The 25191-nt window shown below is 46.3% G+C and overlaps 1 protein-coding gene across 1 annotated transcript; it reads left to right on the top strand.

Annotated features, from left to right (window-relative positions):
* The first annotated feature begins 16277 nt into the window (after positions 1–16277).
* On the top strand, positions 16278–23494 carry LOC142583683 (uncharacterized). Its single transcript, XM_075694169.1, has 4 exons — positions 16278–16613; positions 20311–20734; positions 21970–22230; positions 23427–23494. Exons 1-4 carry the CDS (start codon positions 16278–16280, stop codon positions 23492–23494), a joined length of 1089 nt encoding a protein of 362 aa, XP_075550284.1.
* Positions 23495–25191: the final 1697 nt, after the last annotated feature.

Genomic DNA, 25191 nt, shown 5'->3' with positions numbered 1-25191 from the left:
ATTGCAGCCGTCTCGCTTTGTTTCCTTCACGCAGAAGCGGTTTTCTGCAGGCGACATGCTTCTTCAGGCCAGCTTCCGCGAGGCGGCGCTTCACAGTCGTCTTGCAGACCGTCAGACCAAGTTGCTGCTGTATTTCTCGGACTGTGGTCCGCGGATTCAATGCCGCTGCAGCCACAATGGCCCTGTCTATTATATTACACTATTATAACGATTAAGTGTCTTGGCAAATAACGCATTTTTGTCCAGTTACAAGGCATTACACCTTTTGCATGCCTTCTCGTGTGACGCAGCTGAGGTATTCGCGAATGAAGCTTAAGCATTAAAATGCGCTGGTGCAACTACCGGGCGTATCTTGGCCCTTCGATGTTTCCAGTGCGCTCGCCTACCGAGCGCGGTTTGCTAGCAGCAGACGCTACACTGCAGGCCCCTCTCCTTGCGCATCAGTAATACGGGGAAGGGAGTCCAGTCGGCGCTTGTCAATCGGCCATGCCTAGTCATTCTGACCACCAAGAGATGACGCCAAAAGCGGACGTGCTTCTTCTTGCTGCCACTCACCGGCGCTCTAGGCAGCCGCCGCAGAACACAGGCCACGCGCTCGCGTGTTCCCTTTCAAAAAGGACGACCCTGTACGTGCTCCGAATACTACAAAATGCATCACTACGCCGTACTGGAAGGAAATTCTGTACATTACGAAGTAGATAAGGCACAACCTCAACAGAGAAAAACAGAGAAAAACAACAGAGAAAAGCAACAGAGAAAAAATAGATGGTTTGACCGAGAGAATCAAAAATTTGGAAGACGAGGTGGCAACTATCAACACCGTGAAAGCAGAAGTAGAGCATGTGAGGTCAACTATTAATAAACTGGAAGCCACTGTATCACACCTGTTAACTAAAACTGACGACTTGGAAAATAGAACCCGTAGGAATAACTTACTTATTTACGGCATAAAAGAAGAGGAAAGGGAAACAGAGACGGAACTTACGGACAAAATAACAAAGGACATTCTTAGCGAAAAACTTGGTGTTACGATAAAGAGCATGCAAAGATGCCATCGGATAGGTAGGAAATCAAACAGGAATCGTCCTGTCATCATAAATCTACATGACTACCGAGAGAAAACTTTAATAATGAAGGCATGCCCGAAATTGAAAGGTTCAGAATATTCAGTCAGCGAAGATGACTCGAAAATAATTCGTGATGTCAGAAAGAAATTATGGGAAAGCGCATCACAGGAAAAGATTAATGGTGCTAAAGTTAAGCTAGTTTTTGATAAGTTAAGCATTAACGGTGATATGTTTGGATGGGATAATGCAAAAAACAAATGATATAAAATCCTGAAGAACCATAAATGACACCACAAAGAGACCAGCCCTGCATTCGAAATCTTAAGCATAAACTGTCGTAGCGACGTCAATAAAGCTGTAGAACTTGAGAGCATGCTGTTCTCGCATGATGCAGACATTGCCATGCTTACAGAGACGTTGAGCAGTGAAATATTTGAGTGAGTTTATTCCTAAGGGCTATAAGGTCTTTCGGGGTGACCGCGACAGAAGAGGTGGAAGAGTGGCCATTTTGCAAAAATCATCAATAAAACTCTTCAGTATGCCCGATGCGCAAGATACTGAAGCTGTCTTTTGCAAAGAATACATCAAAAAGGTCTGCTTCATCCTTGGTGTTTTTTATAGGCCTCCAAACTCTTCTGCTGCGGTACATGAAAACTTAAGGGAATATATGCACTGCCATGTAAAATCAGATGACAGAATACTATACTGGCAAGGGACTTTAATTTACCAAACATTCATTGGCACATCTTTTCATTGCATTCTGCACACAGTATATATAACACAATCTTTGATATTGTATTCACGTTTGACTTACTGCAAATGGTAAATAATTTCACGAGAGTACAAGGAGCCGTAGGCTCAATTCTGGACTTATTTTTTGTAAGTGGCGCCATCCGAAATGCGATAACCTGTGAAGTCACAAACGGGATTTCTGATCACAAAGCTGTCTTGTTGAGCTTGTCAAATGTCTACCCTGATCACAAAAACGGTGTTCATTTGCTTCCCAATTTTTCTCGTGCTGATGATGAATCTATTGTGGATATTCTTGCATTCTACTTCGATGACTTCAGAAACAGCACTTGCAATGTAAATGACTTATGGCTTTCTTTTAGGGGAATTGTCTCTGAATGTATACAACGTTTCGTTCCCACAATTGCAATATCTTCTGTGCACCGTAACCCATGGATTTCTTGCAAGGCGTTACGCTTACAGCGAAGGCTTAAAAGGTTAAAAGTGAAAGCAAGAACAAATGTAACCTTAAAATCTATTGTAGAAAGCACTTCAGAACAACTAAAACAGGAAATAATTTGCGACAAAGAAAAATATTACGGAACGATCCTGCCTTCGTTTATTAAAACGTCTCCCGAGAGATTGTGGCGCCAAATCACACCTAAATCTTCTTCTACCAGTGGGTTCATGATAGACGGCAAATGTGTAAGGGATGAGACTGTCGTTTGTTCTGCTTTCAACAAATTCTTCCAGTCGGTATTTACCAAAGATAATGGTTGCCTTCCCAACTTTTCTATATTGCTTCCTGTTATATCTGACGTTGTCATTTCTGAGAGCGGCGTTTTTTATTTGCTATTGAACGTTGATACTAAAAAGTCACCAGGACCAGATAAAATACCAAACGCGTTTTTAAAGCGTTATGCGGAATGGTGTGCTAAGTACCTGTATGTCGTATTCACCAGATCTTTACGCGATGGTTCCCTACCGGATGACTGGAGGACGGCCGAAATCAAACCTTTACATAAATCCGGGAAAAAACACATAGACAATTACCGACCAGTATCTCTTACATCTACATCATGCAAAATTTTAGAGCATATAATTCATAAACATATATTAGGTTTCTTAGAAGGGCACAATGTACTTACACATGTCCAACATGGTTTCAGGCATAGGTTTTCTACATGTACTCAATTAGTTGAGTCTGTTCACGATCTTGCACAGGCAATTAATGAAGGGAAGCAAACAGATATTGTGTTCATGGATTTTCGTAAAGCATTTGACAAGGTATCACATAACAAATTAATCCATAAATTAGGGTATTATATAAAATATGAACAGATACTTGCATGGATCAGAGCTTATCTTACTAACAGACACCAATTTGTCCACCTTAAACAATACTTCCAACAATACAGAGGTTGCGTCTGGAGTCCCCCAGGGATCCGTTTTGGGACCACTTTTATTTCTATTATTTATAAATGACATAGTTGCAGAACTTTCAGTTTCTGTGAAACTTTACGCAGATGGCTGTATTTTGTATGGAAAGATATCTTCTGTTGATGATCAGGTGCGTCTAAATAATGACCTGGCAAAGGTCACTGCTTGATGCGAACAATGGCAAATGTCAATTAATTTTGAAAAAAAAACTGTTTTTATGAGAATCACACAAAAGAAAGAACCTCTTCAATTTGCATATAATGTTGACAACTTATCTCTATCAGAGGTAAGAGAGTACAAATATTTGGGCCTATGCATAACCAATGAGCTTTCCTGGACGAAGTACATAGGTACTGTTGTTGCAAATTCTTTGCGTAAACTGTTTTTCTTGAGGCGCTCACTGAAATCATCTACGTCTGGTGTTCGTTTACTGGCGTACAATTCTTACATTCGTCCGTTGTTGGAATATGCCGTAATTATTTGGGACCCATTCACTTTAACCAATTTTTAAAAAACTGGAATGTGTGCAGCATAAGGTAGTTAGGTTTGTTTTTAATTCATACGGCCGCGCGTCTTTGGTGAGCTCGTAAGACGCAGTGGGTTACCGCCGGTGACTGTGCGCAACCGTATCTGTCGATTGAAGTTCCTCTTTCAACTTGTAAACGGCCATTATAAGGTTAACACTTCCAAGTTCTTTACTTACTCATCAGGTTATAACACGAGACGAAGGCATACTTTATCGATAACCCCATGAACGCACGGAATAACTGTTTCAAGTATTCTTTTTTTCCTAGGACAATAACAGACTGGAATAATCTTAATTCTGATACTGTTACCCAGAATTCCTTATCAATGTTTGAAAAATGCTTGCAAATGTTATGAATTCGTGTGCGTTATCTGCTTGTGTTCTTTTTTCTTGTATGTTATGTATTCTTGAATACTTTGTTTAGCGCAAAAAGACAGACACAAGAAAGACGACAGGGCAAGGCCCTTGCCCTGTCGTCTTGTGTCTTGTCCTGTTGTCTTTCTTGTGTCTGTCTTTTTGCACTAAACAAAGTATTCATGGATTCGCACCAACTAGCCCGCCAACGCATTGTGCTGAATTATGTATTCTTCACCAATGTCTGAAAATGCCTGCATATGTGAGGAATTTTGTATGTGCTTACATGCTTGTATATTTCTATGTATACCCACCCTGCTATGATCTGATTTCAGATCGCAGTATAAATAAATAAATAAATAAATAAATAAATAAATAAATAAATAAATAAATAAATAAATAACCTATTCATATAATATGATCTTGTCATTCTCAAGCATAGATCATTTTATGATCATGGTTTTAATATTGTACTACATACAAACTTTTTTCGAGTATTTATATTAACAGATTCTCTGTTGACCCCATGCCCACCCCAACCAACAGCTATACATCCAGTAGTTTCTGGCCCATTCACTAGTATAGTGGGTGAGCAGATTTATTTGAGGAAAAAGCGGCCAAGCTAAAATAAAATGATAGTGCATAGTCTTGCCGTGGAGAGTGCTGCTGTCGCTGTAAACAAATTCAGGGCCTGAGGAATCGCTGATGCCTGCTGTCTTTCTTTTTGCTGTGGTGTTCAAGCATCGATGAAATCGGCCTATATATTGGGCGCTGATGCTTCACCATTTTGCTGGAATGCAGCATACCAGGCGAAATCACCCGAGTGGTAAGTAGGCCTACTGCATTAGAGTAAAACGGCGTCCAGTGACGTATTTGCGAGGTGAGAAAAAAAAAAGAGAGTGGCGCCAGAAAATGCTATGAAATCACGCGGCGATATTTCTCATAAATCGAACCACATGTTTGTTGTTTTCCGTCCGTTCGCGCGCGTGTCATGCATGAAATCCAGGCCATGGCGGCAGCACTTCAATAGGGGGGGGGGGGGGGGCGAAATGTAAAGAACACCCACGTAGTTAGATTTAGGTACACGATAAAGAACCCCAGATGGTCAAAATTAATCCGGTGTGCCCCACTATGGTGTGCCTCCTAATGAGATCGTGCTTTTGGCACGTAAGACACCATAATTCATTTTCTTTTTTCGCCTTTTGCCGCGTTCTCTACGCGACGCCAGCGCGTGCAAGGGGCTTCGCGCGGGCGATATTTGCGCTCAGGTCCGAGCAACCCTACTCGGAATTCTAGCTTCAAAATTACTTTAGTGGGATCCAGCTTCCCACATAATTTGTCATTATTCGAAATTTCGTCGCTTGCCACCTCAGCGATTCGTTGACTTAACGAAGGTCGGAAATCGGGAAGGCTGAACACAGCAATTCCAACTGGAAATAGTACGAGACACGCGTGCAAATCGCAACATGCATATCGTCCCACGACGCATGCAGGCAGCATGCATGCACTATATAGAGTATAAGTGCCAAAAAAAATCAGGAATGTCCACTTTGTGACCATTCATGTAAATAGTTGTTACAGAAATATTTTCTTTCGAATTTGCACTTTGACGAGTGGAAAGATCAAAAGTGCGTCAAAAGGGAAACCATCCTTGTGAATTAAGGATGGGCGCTTTCCAATCACAATTGACCACTGGACACTTTTATCGCCTTTGATTGGAAAAGAGCCTTTGTGCACTGCTCGAAACGATGCAACGACTGTCTTGCCAAGCATTCTTGGTTAAGTTTAAAGTTCAAGACTTTCCGCTCTTCAAAATCAGCGGAAGTGCGTTTTGGTGCGCACTTGCTGAGCTGTATCACTCACAGCATCGTATAGAGGAGAGTGTGCACTTCGTCGCTCCAAGCCACTGCTGAATAAGCTGATTAATAAATTTTTAGCTCAATGTGCAGATATCTTGAGGGAAGGAATAATATGCAGAGATGATGTAGCGGTAAGAGCTTTCATATGACCACCCCAGACCGAGCTCTCTTAAAGCAGTTAAAAGTAGAACGCAAGGTCAGGTTGTGAGACGTGTACAACTCAGTAAACTCACTACGGGCGCTTGGATATTCCCCACACCACGGCACCTTTCCTTCCTGACTGCCTTTGCTGAGCAAATTGATGATTACTACCGCAAAAAAAAACATAAACCTCTTGCCGCCATTGTAAAATGCATGGTTACATCGTTTCCTGTTGAATATATGCACCATGTGTTCCGAGGGGTAACAAGGAAGCTGTTGCATACCTGGCTGAAGGAGAGCCCTTCTGTGAGGATGCAGTCTGCCAATCTAAGAAGACTATCCAGCATCCTCTGGAATAAAACCCTCAGACAGGCTTTCACAGAACGTGTCGAGATGTCGGCGAAGTTGTTTTGTCAGGGTGTCAAGCGCAAAGTAAACTAAGGCTACCTAGCGCAAAACACAAATGTGTAAGCAAAAAGTTAGACAGCTTCGTTGAGGGGCGAAGCATTGGAAGTGACATCAAGATTTATACTTGCTTCCGAGTTCCTCAGAGCTGCGCAAGTCTGTATCACTCATTCCTCCAAGCAAAAATTGTAGATAGGATCTGTTTGCCAAAACTTTCAAGAAGTAGCGATCTGACTTGAGGGCGATGAGGGCCTCACGTCTTGTGCTGAACTCCAACGTGATAACCAGCCTCCCACTCGAAGACCCTCGCAGGTGCCTGAGAATAGATCTGCAATTCCAGGTGTGGACTCTAGTGGCCAACATTCGGAGAAATATGGGACCTCTGCGGAAATGCGTTGCTTTTAGACATGTATGATTCAGTACTGTTGGACAAATGAAATTTCTGCTGCCACCATATGTCCAGTTTGTTCATTCTTGCGTCGGCAGCAATCGATAAATTTAAAAACCTCTGCAGTGACCCTGAATAGGCACTGGTATCTGCTGAAGGGCTGAACATCGGTGATAGTATTTGAGACATGGGTTACCAATACCGCATGAAATACTATTATTTTACTTTTAATGGCTTTTTAAATGTTTGGCTTTTGGGACTGTAAAACCACTTGGATGTTGCCTCACCTAGCCGGTCAGGACTATGCTACCATTTGGAGCTGCACAGCAGTTGCTCAAGCGTCATACCATATGTGAGCATACTAGACACGTTGTCCGATTCGGGGCAGTATTATTGTAAACCTTGATGGATACATTATGCATCTCATTCCTGTGTCCTTCCAACAACGAAATACGTCCATTTCTGACGTCACCTTTTATCTAATACAATATGATCATGAAGTCGGTCCACATAATGTAGTCAATTTGGAACTTGCGAGGCCTCTACTCACAGATGCAGTGTCGTCGATTTAATAGGAGCCAAACATGACTTTGCAAAGAATAAAGTTTGCTTTTCAGTCCTTTCGTCACAACATAAATCAGATCGCTGCTCCGTATGCATCTGAACTAGCGTCACAAGATGCATGTACTTGAAGTACGCTGGGCATTCTCCCTCCGTCGGAGAGATAACGAAGAACTGCTACTGTTTGCAGTTCCAGTAGCTGGCGAACCAAATTCTGTCATTCCTTCTGCAAATAGTCGGGTAGAAATTCGTCTAAGCTGATTCTGCGTGCTCACAGCTTGATGAGGGATATCCGTATGACTATGGTAGGGACCTTGCGAATAGTGCCAATGGAAGCTGAAATGGTACTCTCACCTTACTATGTCTTGAGTTGTAGAGCGTAGAGAGGAGTGGTTCAAGGAGCTTAGAGAACGAGACGTCGAAACTGCATTCTTGGCAAGCCAGTCCGCGCATGGCCGCCGTGGGAAGCCTGCCTTATCTGTACTCCCCAACCACTCGACATGAGACAAAAAAAAAAGTGTGCATTGTGTTCATTGAGTCAACTAATAAGACAGCCATTACACTCTAAATAGTGTGTTACAGCACAAATACACAATTTACATGAATGGTGGATTTGGCAGGATAAAATCTGTATAACTTCAACTAGACTGGTCCCACCCCCGCTAGGAACTAGAGCAACATAGTTATTAAACATACTTGTGGCAAGAAGAAAAATATATACAGCAAGAGCAGAAATGTCGCAACCTGAAACGAAGAAAAAATACCTTTCAAGCACAGTTTTTAAATAGCCATGCACGTCCATGTTGCACTTTGCTGGATGCTACCGGGGCACAGACTTCTTAAAAACAATATGGCTTTTTGTCTGTGCTCCGGACACCACGTAATGATGCTGAATAAACTGATTTGAATTGATAGAGAGAGAGAGAGAGTTAGCGATTATCCGTGCAAAGAAGAGATAAATGGAGTGCCACAACTGTATCTTACTTAAGGACACCTAAGCAGCACTAAGCAGGTAAGAGAAGAGCTGAATAAAAGGAAAATAGAGAACAAAAGATGGGCAACGGGATGCTGCGAGAGCAACCAACGAAGTCCTGGAGCGAGGATAACGTTTGGCCCTCCGATGCTGGCATGAGCATTGCACGCACGAACTTTACAAGCCCACTAGCGTTCCTGCTGTGCGGCTACGTGTATATTCGGCTCTGAGCGGTAAACGTACAGCTAACGGTATCTAGTATTTCAGCGGACGTTGAATGACGCCGATAGTGTCTCGTCGGGCTCATCACGTGCCCCATCGAGATACAACACCTACAAGCAACACAGGTTCTAGGTGGTGCTACTACAAGGACACTGGCGGCGCTCATCGCACGAGCGTTGTGAGACCGCTGGTAGCTGCCGGGACCACTCGGCCACTCGGACAACCACGCGTAGGCACGGCCGGGCTGGAGACGCGTGCTCAAGCACCCCCTCCCTTTTTTTGCGAGCTTGATCACGTGACCTCCAACATGGTAGCGCGAGGGGACGACACACACCAAGCCACCATCCTTGTCGGCTTACACTCGCACGTTTCCTCTCGCACCCACAGCATAAGGCGTGTGGTTGGACATGACAACGCTGACGGCGACGCCGAAAATTCGCCTGGAATATTCCTATAATTGATATCCCAATAAAAAGTCAGTGAAATGCCAGTGCATTTTCACCACCAAGAATGACGGCGCATACCTCGCACCTGGTATCATTGCAGAATTTCTCAACGGGTACGAAAATTTCCACCACTTTCCTTCTCCGAGTGCTACCTTTCAGGTCTGCATACTTCGTACGAGCATCCGTACTTGCCGCTTTCGCTCAGCGGCTGTGCCGTTCTGACGATTGCGATTACCACGCACAAGGTCGCGGATTCAATAACCGGGCGCAGTAGCTCTCACTGCTATCAGTGTGGCATGCAAAGACAGTAATGCGTACGAAGCTCTGGTTGCGTTTTGAGGAAACCCTAACAGAGAGAGAAATTTATTTAGAGAAAGGCAGGGGAGTCGGCCTTAGCTATTGTTTAAGAGGAAGCTTTAGCTCGGGCCCAACTACGACGCGCCCTATTCAAATACTTGTAAAACGCAAAAGCGTTTTTCTGAGATAACCCCTGGACCAATTTTAATGAAATTTGTTGCATGTGAGAGAGAGTTAGATTCTAGTGACTGTTGGAAGCGGAATTTCGATTTAGGGCTTACATTTTGTTTGAAAGATTTTCAAATATCCGAGAGATTGAAAAAAGATAGAGGCACCTAGTTTACAAATTCATAGCTCTGCATCAAAAACACATATCGCGGTTCTGTAAATGGAATCCGTTAAATCATTGAAAGCTGACGAATTCGATATATCATTTTACATCTTACGTGAATTTGTTACGTTGGTTACAAAGGTTCTGCAAAAGCTGTATTTCCATAGTACTAAATTTTTTTATATACATGTGTAACATATCAATTTTGTCCGCTTTAGATGTACTGTTAGATGCAATTCACAGAATTGTATTATAATTTTTCGTTGTTGAGTTACGGAGTTGTAAACTTGATGGTTTCGTTTTCTGAAAATTTTAGATTTGTCCAATTTTTAATAAAAAAATTGGCGACCTAACACAGAAATGTGAAACGAACAGTCACTAGATTTTAAGTATTTCTTTTAAATGCAACAAACCTCGTCAAATTTGGTGCTGTGGTTGCCGAGAAAAACGAATTCTCCTTTTACATGTATTTAGATAGGAGCACACGAGCTAAAGCTTCCTCTTAACACTGCGGCGCCTCTCATACGTGAGGTATAGCGCAAACGAGCGCGCAGGACAACACGGGAGACGAGGACACCGCGCTGTGTTTTCGCCTCCTCTGTCGTCCTGCGTGCCTGTTTGCGCTATACCTCAGGCTATGCATTATCAAATAGCCCACCTGTCCGTTCCTTGGTCTCTCGCAGCCCCATTGTTACTCTGAGACTCGAAACCTGTCAATCAGTCAAATAATGCCCTCGGCCTGTATTTTTTATTACTATTTGCAATATGGTGGGGTCACATTGGACCAAGCAGGTGCGATTTTATACATAGTAATACAAAAATAGGAGCACATATGTTGTACAAGTTGTAATTCAGTTAATTCGGAAGTACACATGGTAAGGTAAAAGGTATTGCAGCGAAATGGTTTTTACGAACATCAATGTAACCGTGAACTTATGTTAGTTCAAAAAAATAACATAAAATAAACAAGCTAAGCAACCACAAATACAATTTAAGATAGGTAAACAATACACAATAAGTTGTGCGCTCGTACTAAATAAGACTACGTGAAATACAGACCTCCGCTCATGCAGCACTTTGTTTCCGTATATCATATCGGTGAACGCGCTCGCCGCATGTCTTATCGATGGAGTCATCGGTTCCGCGATGACTCCATCGTGCCGCGCAGAGCTCGTCTTGCGGGGCGCTACACTTTCCTCCTCGCGCTCTGTTCGCCATCGTCGTCTTTCATCCCCCTCTGTGCTCCGCGTTCGCTCTTTCATCCTTCACTGTTCTCGTTCGTTCGGTTACGCCTCCTACACTGAGGGTCGCCAACGCTCAGTGCAGCAACGGGGCCTGAGGAAAATGTGCCATCTCGTTCGTGAGCGCGTGCACCGTATTTAGGATTTCTTAAATATTACAAAGACGTGTCCACTTGTCTAAACGTTCGCTTCAAGCTGAAGTTTTCTTGCTCGTTTGCTTGCTTGCTTGCTTACTTCCTGTGCCATGGCGCGTGTCTACTACGTGGGACTGGACAAAAAGCGGGTGGTTAACTCTTTCCATACCTCGGGGAAAATAAGTGTTTCTTGTAGGTTACGCCAGGTTCTTTTTCTGAAGAAGCTACTGGACTCAATGTTTTATGTAATACATAAACAAAAAGCATAATGAAGGCACTTTTCACGCGTGAAAGTTTTATTAACGAGATGTATGTCATAACAAAGATAAATTGCCAGAATCAAGATTGCGGGATAAAATGGAACAAAGTTTATAAAGAAACGTTTATATCTTCGAAGAAAAAAATGCAAAAAAATTGTGAGATATGCAAAATGCATTGCCGTCTAATATGTACTGCTCCAAAAAATAAAAAAAAATTATTTGAGCAGGTATTCTACTACTAAAATTGAATGCAAGCATTAGTGTTTTGCGTGCCGGGCTGCGGCCGCTGATGTTCCGGGCTGGCATGCGTCGTCGCTGCTCTCAGAGTCAAAATCCGGAGAAAATGCAGCATCCTCAGACTTTCTGCTGCTCGATCTATCGATAAAATCAGCCGTAGACGCAGCGGAATCGCGAGATCTGCGATCTCTCGAAGCGCGCGCCACTCCCTGAAGGCAGCCATTCTTTATTTCTTCTTTGACGATGGCGAAACTTCGGAGCACGTTCAAAACTTAACGCCTGGCGGGAACAAGGTGAATTGCTTAGAAAACAAAAAATATAACTCTCCTCCTCCGGTACGATAGCGCAGTGTGTCCGTGAGCGGCGCGGAAGGTCTCGAAAGCGTCGTTTCAAACCATCGTTAGCGCGCTAACGACGCCCAATGGGCGCTGTACGGAAATAATTAAACGGGTGTGGGAAAAAAGAAACTAGAGAGAAAAAATTATGGTAGCCCGTTGTTGATCCCATACGCGTCTTCTTTCAATCCTTTTCTCAGGATGCTTTATTTTTTGGCTCCAATATACACGATGATTGGGTGTCATAGTTGATAATCATCATCATGATAACCCGCCACGGTGGAATGGCTGTTTTTGGCGCTGCGCTGCTAAACCCGAAGACACGGGAAGTAATTCCGACCGTGGCTGCCGGACTTAAACAGGGGGCGAAATGCAAGAACGCCCATGTGTCACGCGTTGGGTGCACGTTAAAGAACCTCAGGTGGCCAGATTAGCCCGGAGTCCCCAAAACGGCTTGCCTCGTATTCATGAGATGGTTTCGGTGCGTAAAGCTCCAAAATTCAGTTAGTTAATTAAATTAATTAATCGTCCTAATATCAGAACCATATTCGCCATCATCACCATCGTCGTCTTTGTTGTCCCTGTCGCCATCGTCGTCACTGTGCGCCTTTAATTTGGCATAAACAGAAAAAAAGAAAGACAGCCGACATTATATGCACGCATCACACCATACAAGGACGACGAAAATGATTTAATCAATGGCAAAACCCGCGCGGCTACTTAATTTAATTTCATTTCGGTTTCTTTCTCATCCTCAATTATTCATTTGTATTCGTTTTTTTTTAGATCATTTTCACCACCCGGTTCGTGGCTTGTCCCCCACAGTGGGTTTGTGCCGTAAAATGAGGCGTCATCATCATCGTCATCATAGTCACCACCATCATCTGAGCGGGGCTGATGTGACAGCGGTGCGTTGCTGTATCTACGACTCGAAAACAATGTCAAGCGCTGTCAAAGAGCGGAACTTGTGGGACGGCAAGAACAGCCAAGCTATAGGTAACGCAACCTGTTGATTCGCTCCACCAGATTGCTTAACTGCAGATTTGTCATTCGTATTCTCGTCACGCTGCTGTAACTATCATATCGCATGGCACGTGCCAAAACATTATACGACATTGGCATCATCAGCGACAAAACTTCTCGTGCCTCGCGCCCGCGCCGGCTCGCGACATTCCAGCTCGGGCGAAGAAGATATCAGCGAGCGAGGCGTCGCAAGCCGCCCTCTTGCAGCCATCCTGACCCTTGTCAGGTTTAAGTTTAAGTTTAAGTCAGGTTCCAGCACCATGTCGGAGTCTCAGACTTCCCTGACACATCGCCTGAGGAGGAAACGCCCGGTGTGCCAACCTCAAGGAAAAGGCAGCTCATCACGAACATCCAAAGGTAAACGATTTTGCAACTGTTCCGCTTTAAAGGAAATTGTTCGATCGCATTGACCCCACTGGGTTGAACCGTTGCAACGTTTTTTTTTTCTTATTGTAACCTGCTGAGGGGTGGGAGAGAGAGAGAGCGAGAAGGGGGGAGGGTATTTTGTGAATCTTAATCGAGTGAATTCTGTGGATACCGCTGATTGGGTGGGCCGGGTTACCAACGAAAGAGGAATAGACGCCCGTGGTTAAGAGGTGGTAATTGATTCACGTGATGAGTTGCAGCGGCCAGGAAACCTGCCAATTATAAAGTGTCTAGAACATGGCACGATAGTTTCAGCGACTATTTTTGCCACCCATGCACGATATGTAACATGACAGAATATATGAATTCATGCTGAATAGAGAATGATGAGAACAGAATGATGAGAATAGACGAGACAAGACGAAGTATTTCACTTTGTTTCGTCTATCGTCTTCGTTCTCACGCCTAACTAGTCGATCATATTGCATGCTCCTTGCCAAAAAGAGTGCTTAAGGAGAACGAAGGCGATAGATGAGACAAGGTAAAGCGCTTCGTCTTGTCTCGTTTATCATCTTCGTTCTGTTTAGGCACTCTTTTTGAGAAGGAGCATGCAATATGATCGACTAGTCTGGCGTGACAGAAATCAGATGTTAGCGCCACTTTTCGGTAAACTTGTAAGGAGTAATCAATCGTGTGTCGAAGCACGTGTGTACAGGACAGAGCTTGGTCATTGTAACGTGAAGACTCTAATGGACATGGTCTGTATAGTCACTGCAAAAGTGGGTGCTCAGTCGGATTCCTTGTGATCAAAAGAGCTTCTTCCGTAATTGTTTACACTGAATACCTTTCGCATTATGCACTCGTAACTCGTTTTAGTAGTTTATGATAGTAGTTTGTGTTCGTTTATGGAATTGTATAGCAGTTACCTTGGAATTGTAACAGTTCCTCTGATAGAAATTGCTTGAGAAACTTTAATGGATATTGACGCACTTTTTGATGGCAGAAAACTGTGCAATATAATTGTATTCATTATGTTCTACGACCACCTCGTGCTCCAGAGAATGAGCAACACGATTGAGATTAGCAGATATTTTGACGGGGACGCGTGGAAGTAAGGCATTGTCAAGGAGCAGGTGTAGAAGAACGGAGGTCTAATGAAGAGAGAGGAAGTCAGAGTTGCGGCCGGAAGAGCATGTGTCAAGCCTGCTGTTGCTCACCGGGAAAAAGGAAGAAACAAGCAAACTGATAGGCAGGTGGCAGGTGACGATGCAATAGTGCTATAGTAATAGTGCAATAGGGGTATAGGATACACTGGCACCTGAACATAAGGAACACGGAGGAAGCGAATTATTTTCTACATTAGATTGACCAAACTTACTGACCAATACCGATGGAAAATAATTGTTCATAACAAAACGGACATTGAAGATATCGAACTCGGGGCCTAGGCGGCCATCGTGATGAAGCTGATTGCAGGCTGCGAACGCGGTGTTCAGGGCAGTTACTATTTTTGGGTTAGGAGCGCTTCTCGAGCAAGCGCGTGAGAATACTCGGAATCGTGGCGAAATGGCCGGCTGGGGCCTTGTTTGGAGTTCTAGGCGTAAAATGCGCGTAGTCGTACGTTCAATAATTGGTTCTGTTGCCTCTTTCGTTTAAAGAAGTTAAAAAAAATACGCGTATAGCAAACGCGTCACAAAAGTAGGTTTAAGTTCATTGCAGGCCAGCATGGGTATATCAAATTATCTGATACGTCTAGCTGTATCAAATCAATCTACATTATTTTTTTCGGCCGTTTTCATGGTCGGTCAACGGGCGAACTCGGAATGAGAACGTTCGTTCATTCCCTCGCCCGTTCTTTCTTCTGTTCGTTCTTCCAATTGGTCTACTCGCTCAGACTGGCAATTATCGTAGATCGTTAGTGCACAATTTCTTCTGGGCGTAAGCCTGTTCTTTATAACCGGGTTTGACTTGCCTCCTGAGACCCCTCGTGCATGACATTGCCCATCGCCTACAAACTTTTTCAAAAGTAACTCGGAACCCATTACATAAATATTTATCATAAATTCGAAGTGAGGTCCATTTGAAACCATGCGGAATTGCTTTGTTCATAATCTTGCCGAAAGTTTTCCAGCAAATTGACCCCAGCGTGATCGAAACCGCTGTGTCGTCACAGACGAGGAAAAAGCAAGCGTTAAGTGCGTTTCGCGTGCCGCGCCATGGCATGACAATCCGGGACGTACTACCATACGAGCTCGCTAGGCGATGTCAGATCTTCATCTCTGCGTTTAAGCGAAGAAAATCAGTTTTCGCGTGCATGGAGACACCGCTTTTGGCATCTAACCGTGGTATCTAAAAAAAAAGTTGGAAGGCGATTTAACCTGTCGTTGAAGTCAAAGAAGGACAGTGTTTCCCTGAGCGAGCTGGAGGAAAGAATGGGCTGTAGTCACTGCGCACGGCACCCTATCGCGCCACTCCTCGCGTGAAGGAAGTAGAAGCGTCGGACTGCTGAAATTTGTTGACTGCGCTATCGTTGATGTCGACCCACATTTTCAGGCTGCACAGTCTTCGGGACGCGCCCACGAAAAGAGGCTATGGAAACGCAGATACCCCATGCAGAAAAGTGCTAGTACCTCGTCAAGAACTGCATTGTCTCCAAAATGTGTGTGTTTAAGATTCCCAAAACACCGAGGGGGGGGGGGGTATTCTGTAACAGTCCACCTAGTGGACTGTCCATTTCGGCCGCTGCTGATTGGCTAGGGCCACTCGTCTCTCTCGTACAGCTGCATCCAATCAGTAGCGGCCGAAATGGGTGGTCCACAAGGTGTACGTACTCTTGCGAAATAACCCCCCCCCCCCCCCCCCCCCCCCCCCCCCAGTAGACGACAAGGATAGCGACATGAAAAGGCGATACAGATCGCGAACTGTGTTCGGGTCTCGGGAGGATGACGTTGTCCAATACGCCGTTCGTCACAGAAGAGACGTGCTCCGAGAGCTCGAGCGGCTTCCGGGCGAGGTCCGAGTGCCCGTCCTCGCTGTCGATCGGCGGGCCGTCGTCTTCGGGGACCATCGCTGCGCCGCGGAGCCGCCGACGAAGCAGCGATCGTCCGCCGCCGGTCTCGGGAGGCGCGGCTGCGGCCCCGCCGGCGGCGAGCCGAACACTTCGCCCGGCGCCCTCGACGAGCGCCGGCCGCGACGTCCGCCCTCTCGACGAGGCGAGGGGCACCGCGACGAACGCGCGTCCCGCCCGGAGAGCAGCCGACGACGTAGCCGACGAGCCGGTACACGTTGCGAGCGTACGGGCCTGGACGGAAAATTATTAACCGAGTGCCATTGTCCTCGCTACGTAACGCGAGAACACGGAGTTACGCACGAAATTTACCCCGGGAACTCGGGCGGCGGCGACTGTGCATTTTCTACCGAGGGAATGACTGCTTCTGGATGGATTTGTCTGATCTTCGTGCTTGCGGCTTCAAGTGGTTTTGCGGCATTATTTGTCTCTCTAAATTTCCGAGCAAACATAGTTTTTCTTAAATTGAATTGAGTTATGGGGTTTTACGTGCCATAATCACGATTTGGCACGCCGTAGTGAGGGATTCCCGATTAATTTCGACCACCAGGGGATCTTTAACGTGCCCCAGTGCGCGGGACCACGGACGTTTTTACATTTCGCCCCCATCGGAATGGAGCCGCCGCGGCCGCGATTTGATCCCGCGACCTCGTGCTGAGCAGCGCAAAACATAGCCGCTAAGCCACCGCGTTTTTTTTTTTGTTCTCTCTTTCTTTTAAGCTCAACAAGGTAATTAGTTCCTGTGCATGCCTAACCATTACGAATTGTTGCATCTATAGCGCAGTATTTGGCTCGAAGGGATCAATTTGCAGAGCCATAAAGCAGCTTGAAGTAACAAGACCGAACTTTAGGCCAATGCGTGTACTAATTACCATTCCCAGGCTGGCTGCAGTGAACGACTGAACCGCCATGTTCTCAGCTCCCTTAGACACCAGCGCTAAAGTCACCCGTAGTAATATTTGTAAGAAACTCTCTCTTTTATACCGCAATCTCTTACACTAGCACCCACATTTGGAGCAAGCGACTTTAATCTCGACCCGTCACCGTCTGTTGGCAGGGCCTGCGCCGGGACTCCGGGTTTGATGACGGGGGAGGTGACAACAAAGCTACGAGGAAGGATTAGCGGGAATTATCCAAGATATACGTGGCGCTATACTGGGCTTCGGGTCGCTTCTGCTGCGGTTACGGCTTTGTTGTGCATGTGCTGTGGGAAGAGTAATGCTCGCGTATGTGTATGGAATTAACGACAAAGATTATATTGCCGTAGTCTCGTATTTTACATTGCACATTCCACACATGTACAGTCTTCATTTTCGCTATTTTGTGCGTCTTGTACTTCTTCCTCGTGTTTCTTCTTGTACGTGTTTGGTTGCAGTATACTGCGTGCGGGTCTTTTATTTGGTAAACGTAGGTTTTGCGAGCGTAGGATGCAGCTTTGGAGGGCCCATGTTTGAACATATATTAGAAAATAAAGGCTTATTTACAGTTACTTTTTAACTGTTAACACGTGTACATGTTGATCTTTTCTCGGGTTACCACGTTTCACCGCTTAACAAATGTTATCGCACAGCGCAGGACGCGCCTCCAAGTATAGGAAGTTTCTGGAATGTTACCGATGCTTCTATCCGCTGTCTGTTGTCGCCGAACCTTGTGTTATCCGACTTCATCCCGTGACGCGAATGGTGTAGAACTTTGTGGAAGACGCGCGCGTCCCAGCGATTAGTCTGGAACATTCGACGATTGATGTGTGAAAGCCGACGCGCTTGACCCGTTGATCAGATTTTCGGCGATCGCCGACCGTGTTCGCCGCTATCGTTGTGCTATAAGTGTAGCCTGTTTTTGTGGGCTCAGGTTACACTTATAGCACAACGATAGCGGCAGACATGGTCGTCGATCGTCGAAAACCGATAATTGTTCTCCGAGAAGGCAATGCAATCCTCCTTTATTGATGAAGTATTAAACTGTCCGTAGCAAACATTGAACAAATCCGGAAAGTCACGAGGAGCAAGCCTGGGAACTTCCCAAGTTTTTCGCTCGAATCGGTATCGGTTCGGGAATGTTCATTCGGTGTGTACCGGTATAAAAGGGAACAAATCACTCCATGTTCAAACGGCGATTCTAGCGAATGCGAAAATCAGAACCTTGCTTACGGTTATTTGTTAAAACAGTTTACTCTTGCAGAAAAGTTCCCTCATTAAATTTGTTCAAAGCAGCAATGAAAAAAATTGCCACCGTTACATACAAATCTGCAGTTCCCTTCCATACCGACTCAATATGTGTACTACCGTGCTACCCCCGTGCGGCAACGTTTTACCACGGCATCTTGCTTTTAGCGATGTTCTGGTACAGTAAGAGCGTATTACGCGAGAGCGCAAGCATAAGTTCATAAGCTCGAGCGCAAGCATAAGTTCATAACTATCATTGTTGAGTGGAAGCGGTGATGGGCGAAAGGTAAATCAACACATAGATGATAACATGACGCTCTTATTTATTTATTTATTTTGCGCGGTGTGAGGGGGGGGGGCGGCTCCTACCTGCCCATCGATTATCTCTGCCCTGAACCTGGTCGGTACAGACAGCTTGCACGTGATGACGTCATGCACGCCGTTTCTCACCGTGCTAGTGGTGCTAGCCCCGAACATGGTGGCCACGATGACGTCAGCATGCATTATCACTCACGCATTAATTTTCTTTCCTTCTTTCTTTTTTTTTTTTTGACGGTGGGCGTTATTGACCAGATTTTCGCTGTTCGTAATCGATTTTTATCGCTCGGCGCAAGAGGCACTTGCAGTCGTGCTGCCGTGTTTCTTGCTTACGTTTCTTCTCGATGTGCTAATACCCCAAGATGGCAGCCGCAATGACCTCATTGCAAAGCAAGGTCTTTTTTTTTACAGAATTTTTTTTAAGTAAGAACGTACGTCCTCGTTGGCCTGCGCAAGAATGCGCCTGCTATTCGTGACAGAGACATAGGTGTTATGAAACGAACGCTGTGGCGAGGGCCGGTCGCAGACGGCTTTTATAAAACACAAATGTTTTAAAGACCAGCCGTGCTTTGTGATTACGCAGACGGACATCATCGTCATAAGTCCCTCCAGACGGTTGCTCTGATGGCTATGGCACTGCGTGGGTTCGATCCTTGCCCGGTGGCCGCATTACGATAGGGGGGAGGGGGATGGAATAAAGCTGGGGTGCCGCACCTTCGCTGTGCGTTAAAAAACCCAAGCCTATCAGAGTTGACCCGGTCTCCAATTTACTAGGCCCTCATAACCCACTTTGCAGTATTCGTACGTTAAACTCGTAACGAAAAAAAAATGTCCGGCTGAGAGCTGCGTTAAGTAGCCATGCGTTAAGTAGCCTGTTTGGCTCTGCTAAGGTTAAAGGTGACAAGCTTGCACCCTTATGCTGCTGTAAGTGCCTCTAATAATAAAAAAGACTGCATGTTCGAATATGGTTGCTCCTGCGACGTCGTGTTATATACAATCATATGCAAAAAAATATTGCTCGGTATAATGTAGCGATTCCTTTCACTTGATCCTACACCTTTCGTACCGTCCACCCCTCACGACCGGCCGATCCTGGCGATAACATACAGGCGGAGCAACGCCCAGGCGTTGCTCCGCCTGGGCATGGAGCGTGGAAAGCGAAAAAAGAGTTGGAATAGAATGGTTACATTACATCGGCCCTACATTCTTATTGCTTCATTTCGATCATACAACAGTCACACAAAAGAAAACCAGCATGAAGGCACCGACAGACACTGCCTGCTGGTGTTTGCCGTTTTATCTGTCCCTCTTTGTCCTCTATGTGCGCTGTTCTATGTCATAAATAAAGCAACACCACTTCGCCCAAGTCCCTGTTTTGTAGCAGCTTTCATTGCTTGAGGTAACCGTCCTCCACGTCCGACGCAGGAAGGCACGTCCGCCCGAGGTCTCCCTTCGTCCCTCGAGGCGGCCAAGAAAGCGGTGGCCAGAAGGTCCTCTGGCCCCGCCACAGTTCAACGTGCCACGCCTCCGGCCGGCCTCGTGGCGGCTAGAACGTCGGTGGGCAACCGGGGACAGCCCAGTGGTGGCCCGCCGAACGCGTCCGACGTGCTCTCGCCGCGCTTGACCATACCCAGCTTTTTCGAGCAGCCCCCGACGCCCGACGTTCTGGAAGCGCGCCGGCCCACCGACGCTGCCGCGCGCACCGAGGCCACCGCGGAACGCGCCGCGTCGGCCAAGGCAGAGGGAGGCGAGTGCTGCGAAGCGACCTTCTCGAGCGTTCTGTCGGTGCGCTCCCTGCTCCAGGTGGAGGACCCCGACGTCAGCAACAGGCAGCCGGACGACAGGGAAGGTGAGGCGGGGACGACGTGAGGCGCCGACTCTCACTCGGCATTCCATGACAAAAACCGTTACCGGAAGCTAAGCGTTTCGACAGAATTACTTAATTGTCTCGGTGGGACAACTACAATAGGGTTTTTAGGAGCGACTTCATCCAAAAAGAGCGAAGCATTCACTGCCATGGCAAGGTTCAGCGTCTGCGCTTAGACTTTGATGCACCCGCGGCCAATGCGGGTGCGCCACAATTTCTGGCGCCCTTAATCACTTTAACACACCGTGTACGGCCTGTAATGACATTGCACGGGCGCCACTACGCTGTTCGCAAAGTGCCGAGACAGTAAAAATTACTTCACTTTCAGGTTTGAACACTGATACTGCATCGCGATTTGAATAACAGTCTGAGAATATACAAGAGAAAATACATTTAAAAAATTGTACCCAATTTTTACCCGCCGAATTTGGAAAAATATATCAAATCCGAGAACCAGGGACTACTTAAACGAGTTCAAAGGATAACATCAACGGCTGCGTTGACTTGCGTGTCACAGCTCTCCGTGATCAATGCTCCTGTAGGTACTGGAGGCAACCGCTGTATGCTAATAACGCCCATCCGCTTACGACTCCACCGCCATCAAAAATGAGCGCGACCAGTCGCGCGATCTAAACGAGTGCGGTGGGTTTGTGCAGGAGGGTGAGTCACCCAAATCAGACATGGAAGGGAAACAGTGGATAAACACAATGGTGAGACAGAGCATCACTACAGCGCACGGTCACTTCCTGGTCTTCTTAGCACGGTTCACATCATACGCATGTACAGCCAACTCATAGAAGCTACAGATTTAAAATTAACATATCGTGTGGAGAATCACAGACATGACAGAGACTATTTACAGCGTACTCTCGCCAGTGACCATGATGTAAAACCAGCACGTGCCAACAGCCCAGAGGTACTTCTTCGTCTACCTTGCGGCATATGTTGTACCGAAACAGTAACGTGCGATATGTCCGATATATGGCTGATGGGAAGCTGTTCAGTGCTTTTTCAATGATGTCATCGGTGCAACGGCCTGTCGCATTAACAACCTCATGCACAAGGAGTCTCTAACGGGTCCCCACTAGTCGACAGGTCCTATATATCACTATCCTACCTACGTATAGTATGTACCTTGTTCTTATATAAAGCCGCAAAGACGCCACACTCTGCATTTCTAAGGCCCTGCAGTACGTGTTCTCCTCCTACACGTGCAGAAGGTTCGCCGCAGTTCGTGGTGTCAATGGTGGGCAAGATGGCCGTGCTGCTGGCGTGCTGGTACCTGTTCCTGGTCTCGCTGGACCTGCTCAGCTCGGCCTTCAAGCTCTTCGCCGGACACCAGTCGTCCATCCGGGGCCCCAAGAGCGACGTGATCCGCAATCCCGTCGTGGGCATCATGACGGGCCTGCTTGTCACGGTGCTCGTGCAGAGTTCGTCATCGTCCACCTCTATCACCATCTCCTTGGTCGGATCCCAGCGTGAGTATTGGCCGCACGCATGCAGCACGCTGCCCCAATATTCGGGAAACTATTGAGTATTCGACATTCGGATATAGAACGTGAGTAAAGTGAGCTACATGTTGTGTGCTATACTCGCAGAATAAAACGCGTCAGTTTTAGGACTAACTAAACAATGCGCCAAACTTTCGCCTCAGCAGTTCGTGAGACATCTGGTTGATTTTGGCTCCTACACTTAGGTGAGAGTTTAGATAATAGATTGGTAGCGACATGGCCTGGCACTCTCTAGTGCACATACGGAGTGTTGTTATAATTAAAATTTTCCTCGTTTGCGTTTCATTCCCTCACTATAGTACGTATTTTGCGAGAAAAGTACACCGACAGATCTGTCCCGCGCCGATAAACAGCGCGAAAGAAACAGCAACCTTGTGAGCACGAGTGAATGCTTCAAAACAAAAAAGACCCAAACACCCAAAGATGCTTCGACATCTCTGACGTCATACTAAAGTACCTGCACAGCGTTTTGACTGCGACATTTATAGATGAGAACTTGGCCCTTAGTTCTCTGAGCCAATAGCTAACCGCTTCTTGCCACAAGAATATATAAAATTCCAGTTCTTGAAAACATTACTAATCCAACCATGCTGAGAGTTCCTCTTTAATGTATTTAACGGTGCCCGCACTTAGGAGGGTTCCTTGTGGGATGAACGTGTAAACACGATACACCGGCATTTGCGTCCTTGAGGACAACAACAACAAAAAAGTACCGGTAATATTCCTGCTGTTGCATTGAGTTTAGTTTTCTGTGGTGCTCCTTTATGCGGAATCTTTGCTCCGCTTGGACAGCAGCAGAGTGGGTGTACTCCAACTAGACGAACGAGATTTCTTAAAGCTACTTACATAGTAGACGAGCGATCACTGCGCCAAAGTAACTGCTCCCTATGGAGAGTATAGCTTTGCCCAGGTTTTACCTATAACGCCATTTTGCAGTATCTTTTTGTTCAAGACAATGTCATAATATGGATGAATGAATGAATGAATGAATGAATGAATGAATCAATCAATCAATTAATGAGCTATTGATTGCTATTTGTTCCAGTCAGTTATGCTATGAACTCAAAAAACAAAGATTAGGCAGAGACACTTAAGAATGCTTAAGGCTCATTTACATTAGGCTGAAACGACACCGATTTTGGTCTGCCGACTGTTGCCGACAGCGTTTTCCGTCCTGTCGGCGTCCCTGCCACACTGCACCGACGCCGACAGTCGGCAGACGGACCGCTGACGGCCGCCTCGGCGGAGGCGATTTTCTTTTCACGCGGCGAAAGCCAGTCGCTTCGGATCTGTGAAGTCGTCGTCCTGCATTGTTTCCTACTATCGCTCCCGACAGGTACCTGTATTTGCGTTTGATTTGAGTAATGATGCTTCGACAACAAACTACTAGCGACAACTTGGCGCTCTTTCAGAGATCCATTCACGGTTTCTTACCCCATTAGGCCTAGCAAAGGCAGCTCTCTAAGTTCGACAAGGTATCTGATATTATAAGCGTTCTGACATCTCGGAGGCGATACATTTTTCTCAGAGGCCTGCTTGTTTGTTGTTCGGCAGATCGAAGGCGCCGAAAAGCGCATGTGTTTATATTAGTCACCGTTGGTGGTTTGCTGTTTGTTTCAAATACAGTGGAAACCAACGTTCTTGTGGTAACAATGCCTGCACCGACCTGAACTACTGAGGAAATGCTGCAAAAAGTACAGATTTGCGCTTGCAATCATTGCCGAATCACCCAGGGACGAGCTTACATGGGCGACCGGACTTCGCAAACGGCTCTCATTGCTGATTTTGGCAGGTTTCTCGCTTTCCGTGCTTTCTCAGTCGCTTCGCGCTTCTTGTGCGCGGGTTGCACGAAGTCAAGAGCGGTCCATCTCAGGCTGCTGCGAGCGGAAGTGAACTACACTGAACTCGAGAGACCAAAATCAGCGTCGTATCGGCCTAGCGTGACCGGGTCGTTAGTTCAGGCCAGCGCAGCTATGGGTGCGTACGTGCACGAACCCCGGCTGCAGGTAGTTTCTTCGCTGAACAAAATCGGCACAGTTTATAGCGCGACACAAGACTGTTGGCAAGAGCTGACGATAATGTATTTCAATTTCGGTAGTATGTTTCCGTTGACTTTGAGCAATCTCGTTGTCGGTGCGATGTTATCTCTATGCGGCCGATTTCACGAAGACTAGTCGAACGGCACTATGCAGACTGGTTTTGTCGGTGTCGGCGTCACGAAATGTCACACTGCGACGACTCGCTGTCTTCGGTCGTGTCGGGGGGGGGGGGGGGGGGAGGGGTGTATGTTCGCGTACAAGACAGCATGACTGCGATTCTCACTTTTCTCAAGAATGCATCTCGTACGCTTCACCACATTGTACAAAGTTGATGCGGCGAAGCTTTAAAAACCCCTTGGCGCAACGTTTCCTTTGCTAAGCTCTTGTTGGTGTTGCCTATCGAACATTTTGCTGGGCACACGCAGTTTAGGTTGCCACTTTTATTCTTTTTCTGCGGCATGCTTAAGGCTAATTGTGAAATGCTTGCTGAAGGTCCCGCAGTATCACACTAGCTTATTGCAGCCGACAACCACGAGCGATGTCACAACTGCTACAAAAAAAAAAAGAAATATTCGAACGATACCTTCGCGTTAGCATTGACGGCAGCTGCCCGGCGCATCCTCTTGCCAATATACGCCACCAGGGGAAAGCGCGGTACCGCATGTTTCTGAAACGGTGCATTCTCCATGCACGAGCCGCGCATGCGTCTTCTATAGCAGGACAGCACGGCAACGCCGACACCGACGGCGATGGCGCAAATGCACCTCGAGCATCCGTGTATTACCCGCCGTGGTTGCTTAGTGGCTATGGTGTTGGGCTGCTGAGCACGAGGTCGTGGGATCGAATCCCGGCCACGGCGGCCGCATTTCGATGGGGGCGAAATGCGAAA

Source organism: Dermacentor variabilis, chromosome 5 (genome assembly GCF_050947875.1).
Source record: "Dermacentor variabilis isolate Ectoservices chromosome 5, ASM5094787v1, whole genome shotgun sequence".
Taxonomy (NCBI): domain Eukaryota; kingdom Metazoa; phylum Arthropoda; class Arachnida; order Ixodida; family Ixodidae; genus Dermacentor; species Dermacentor variabilis.
Note: the sequence above shows the minus strand (reverse complement) of the source record. Positions and strands in the feature narration are given on the sequence as shown.

Coding starts and splice junctions, on each gene's coding strand:
- LOC142583683 (XM_075694169.1), top strand. CDS start 16,278: ATGACGTTGTCCAATACGCCGTTCGTCACAGAAGAGACGTGCTCCGAG. Junction 16,614..20,310: donor ACGACGTAGCCGACGAGCCG/GTACACGTTGCG, acceptor CGTCCGACGCAG/GAAGGCACGTCCGCCCGAGG. Junction 20,735..21,969: donor GCAGCCGGACGACAGGGAAG/GTGAGGCGGGGA, acceptor CTACACGTGCAG/AAGGTTCGCCGCAGTTCGTG.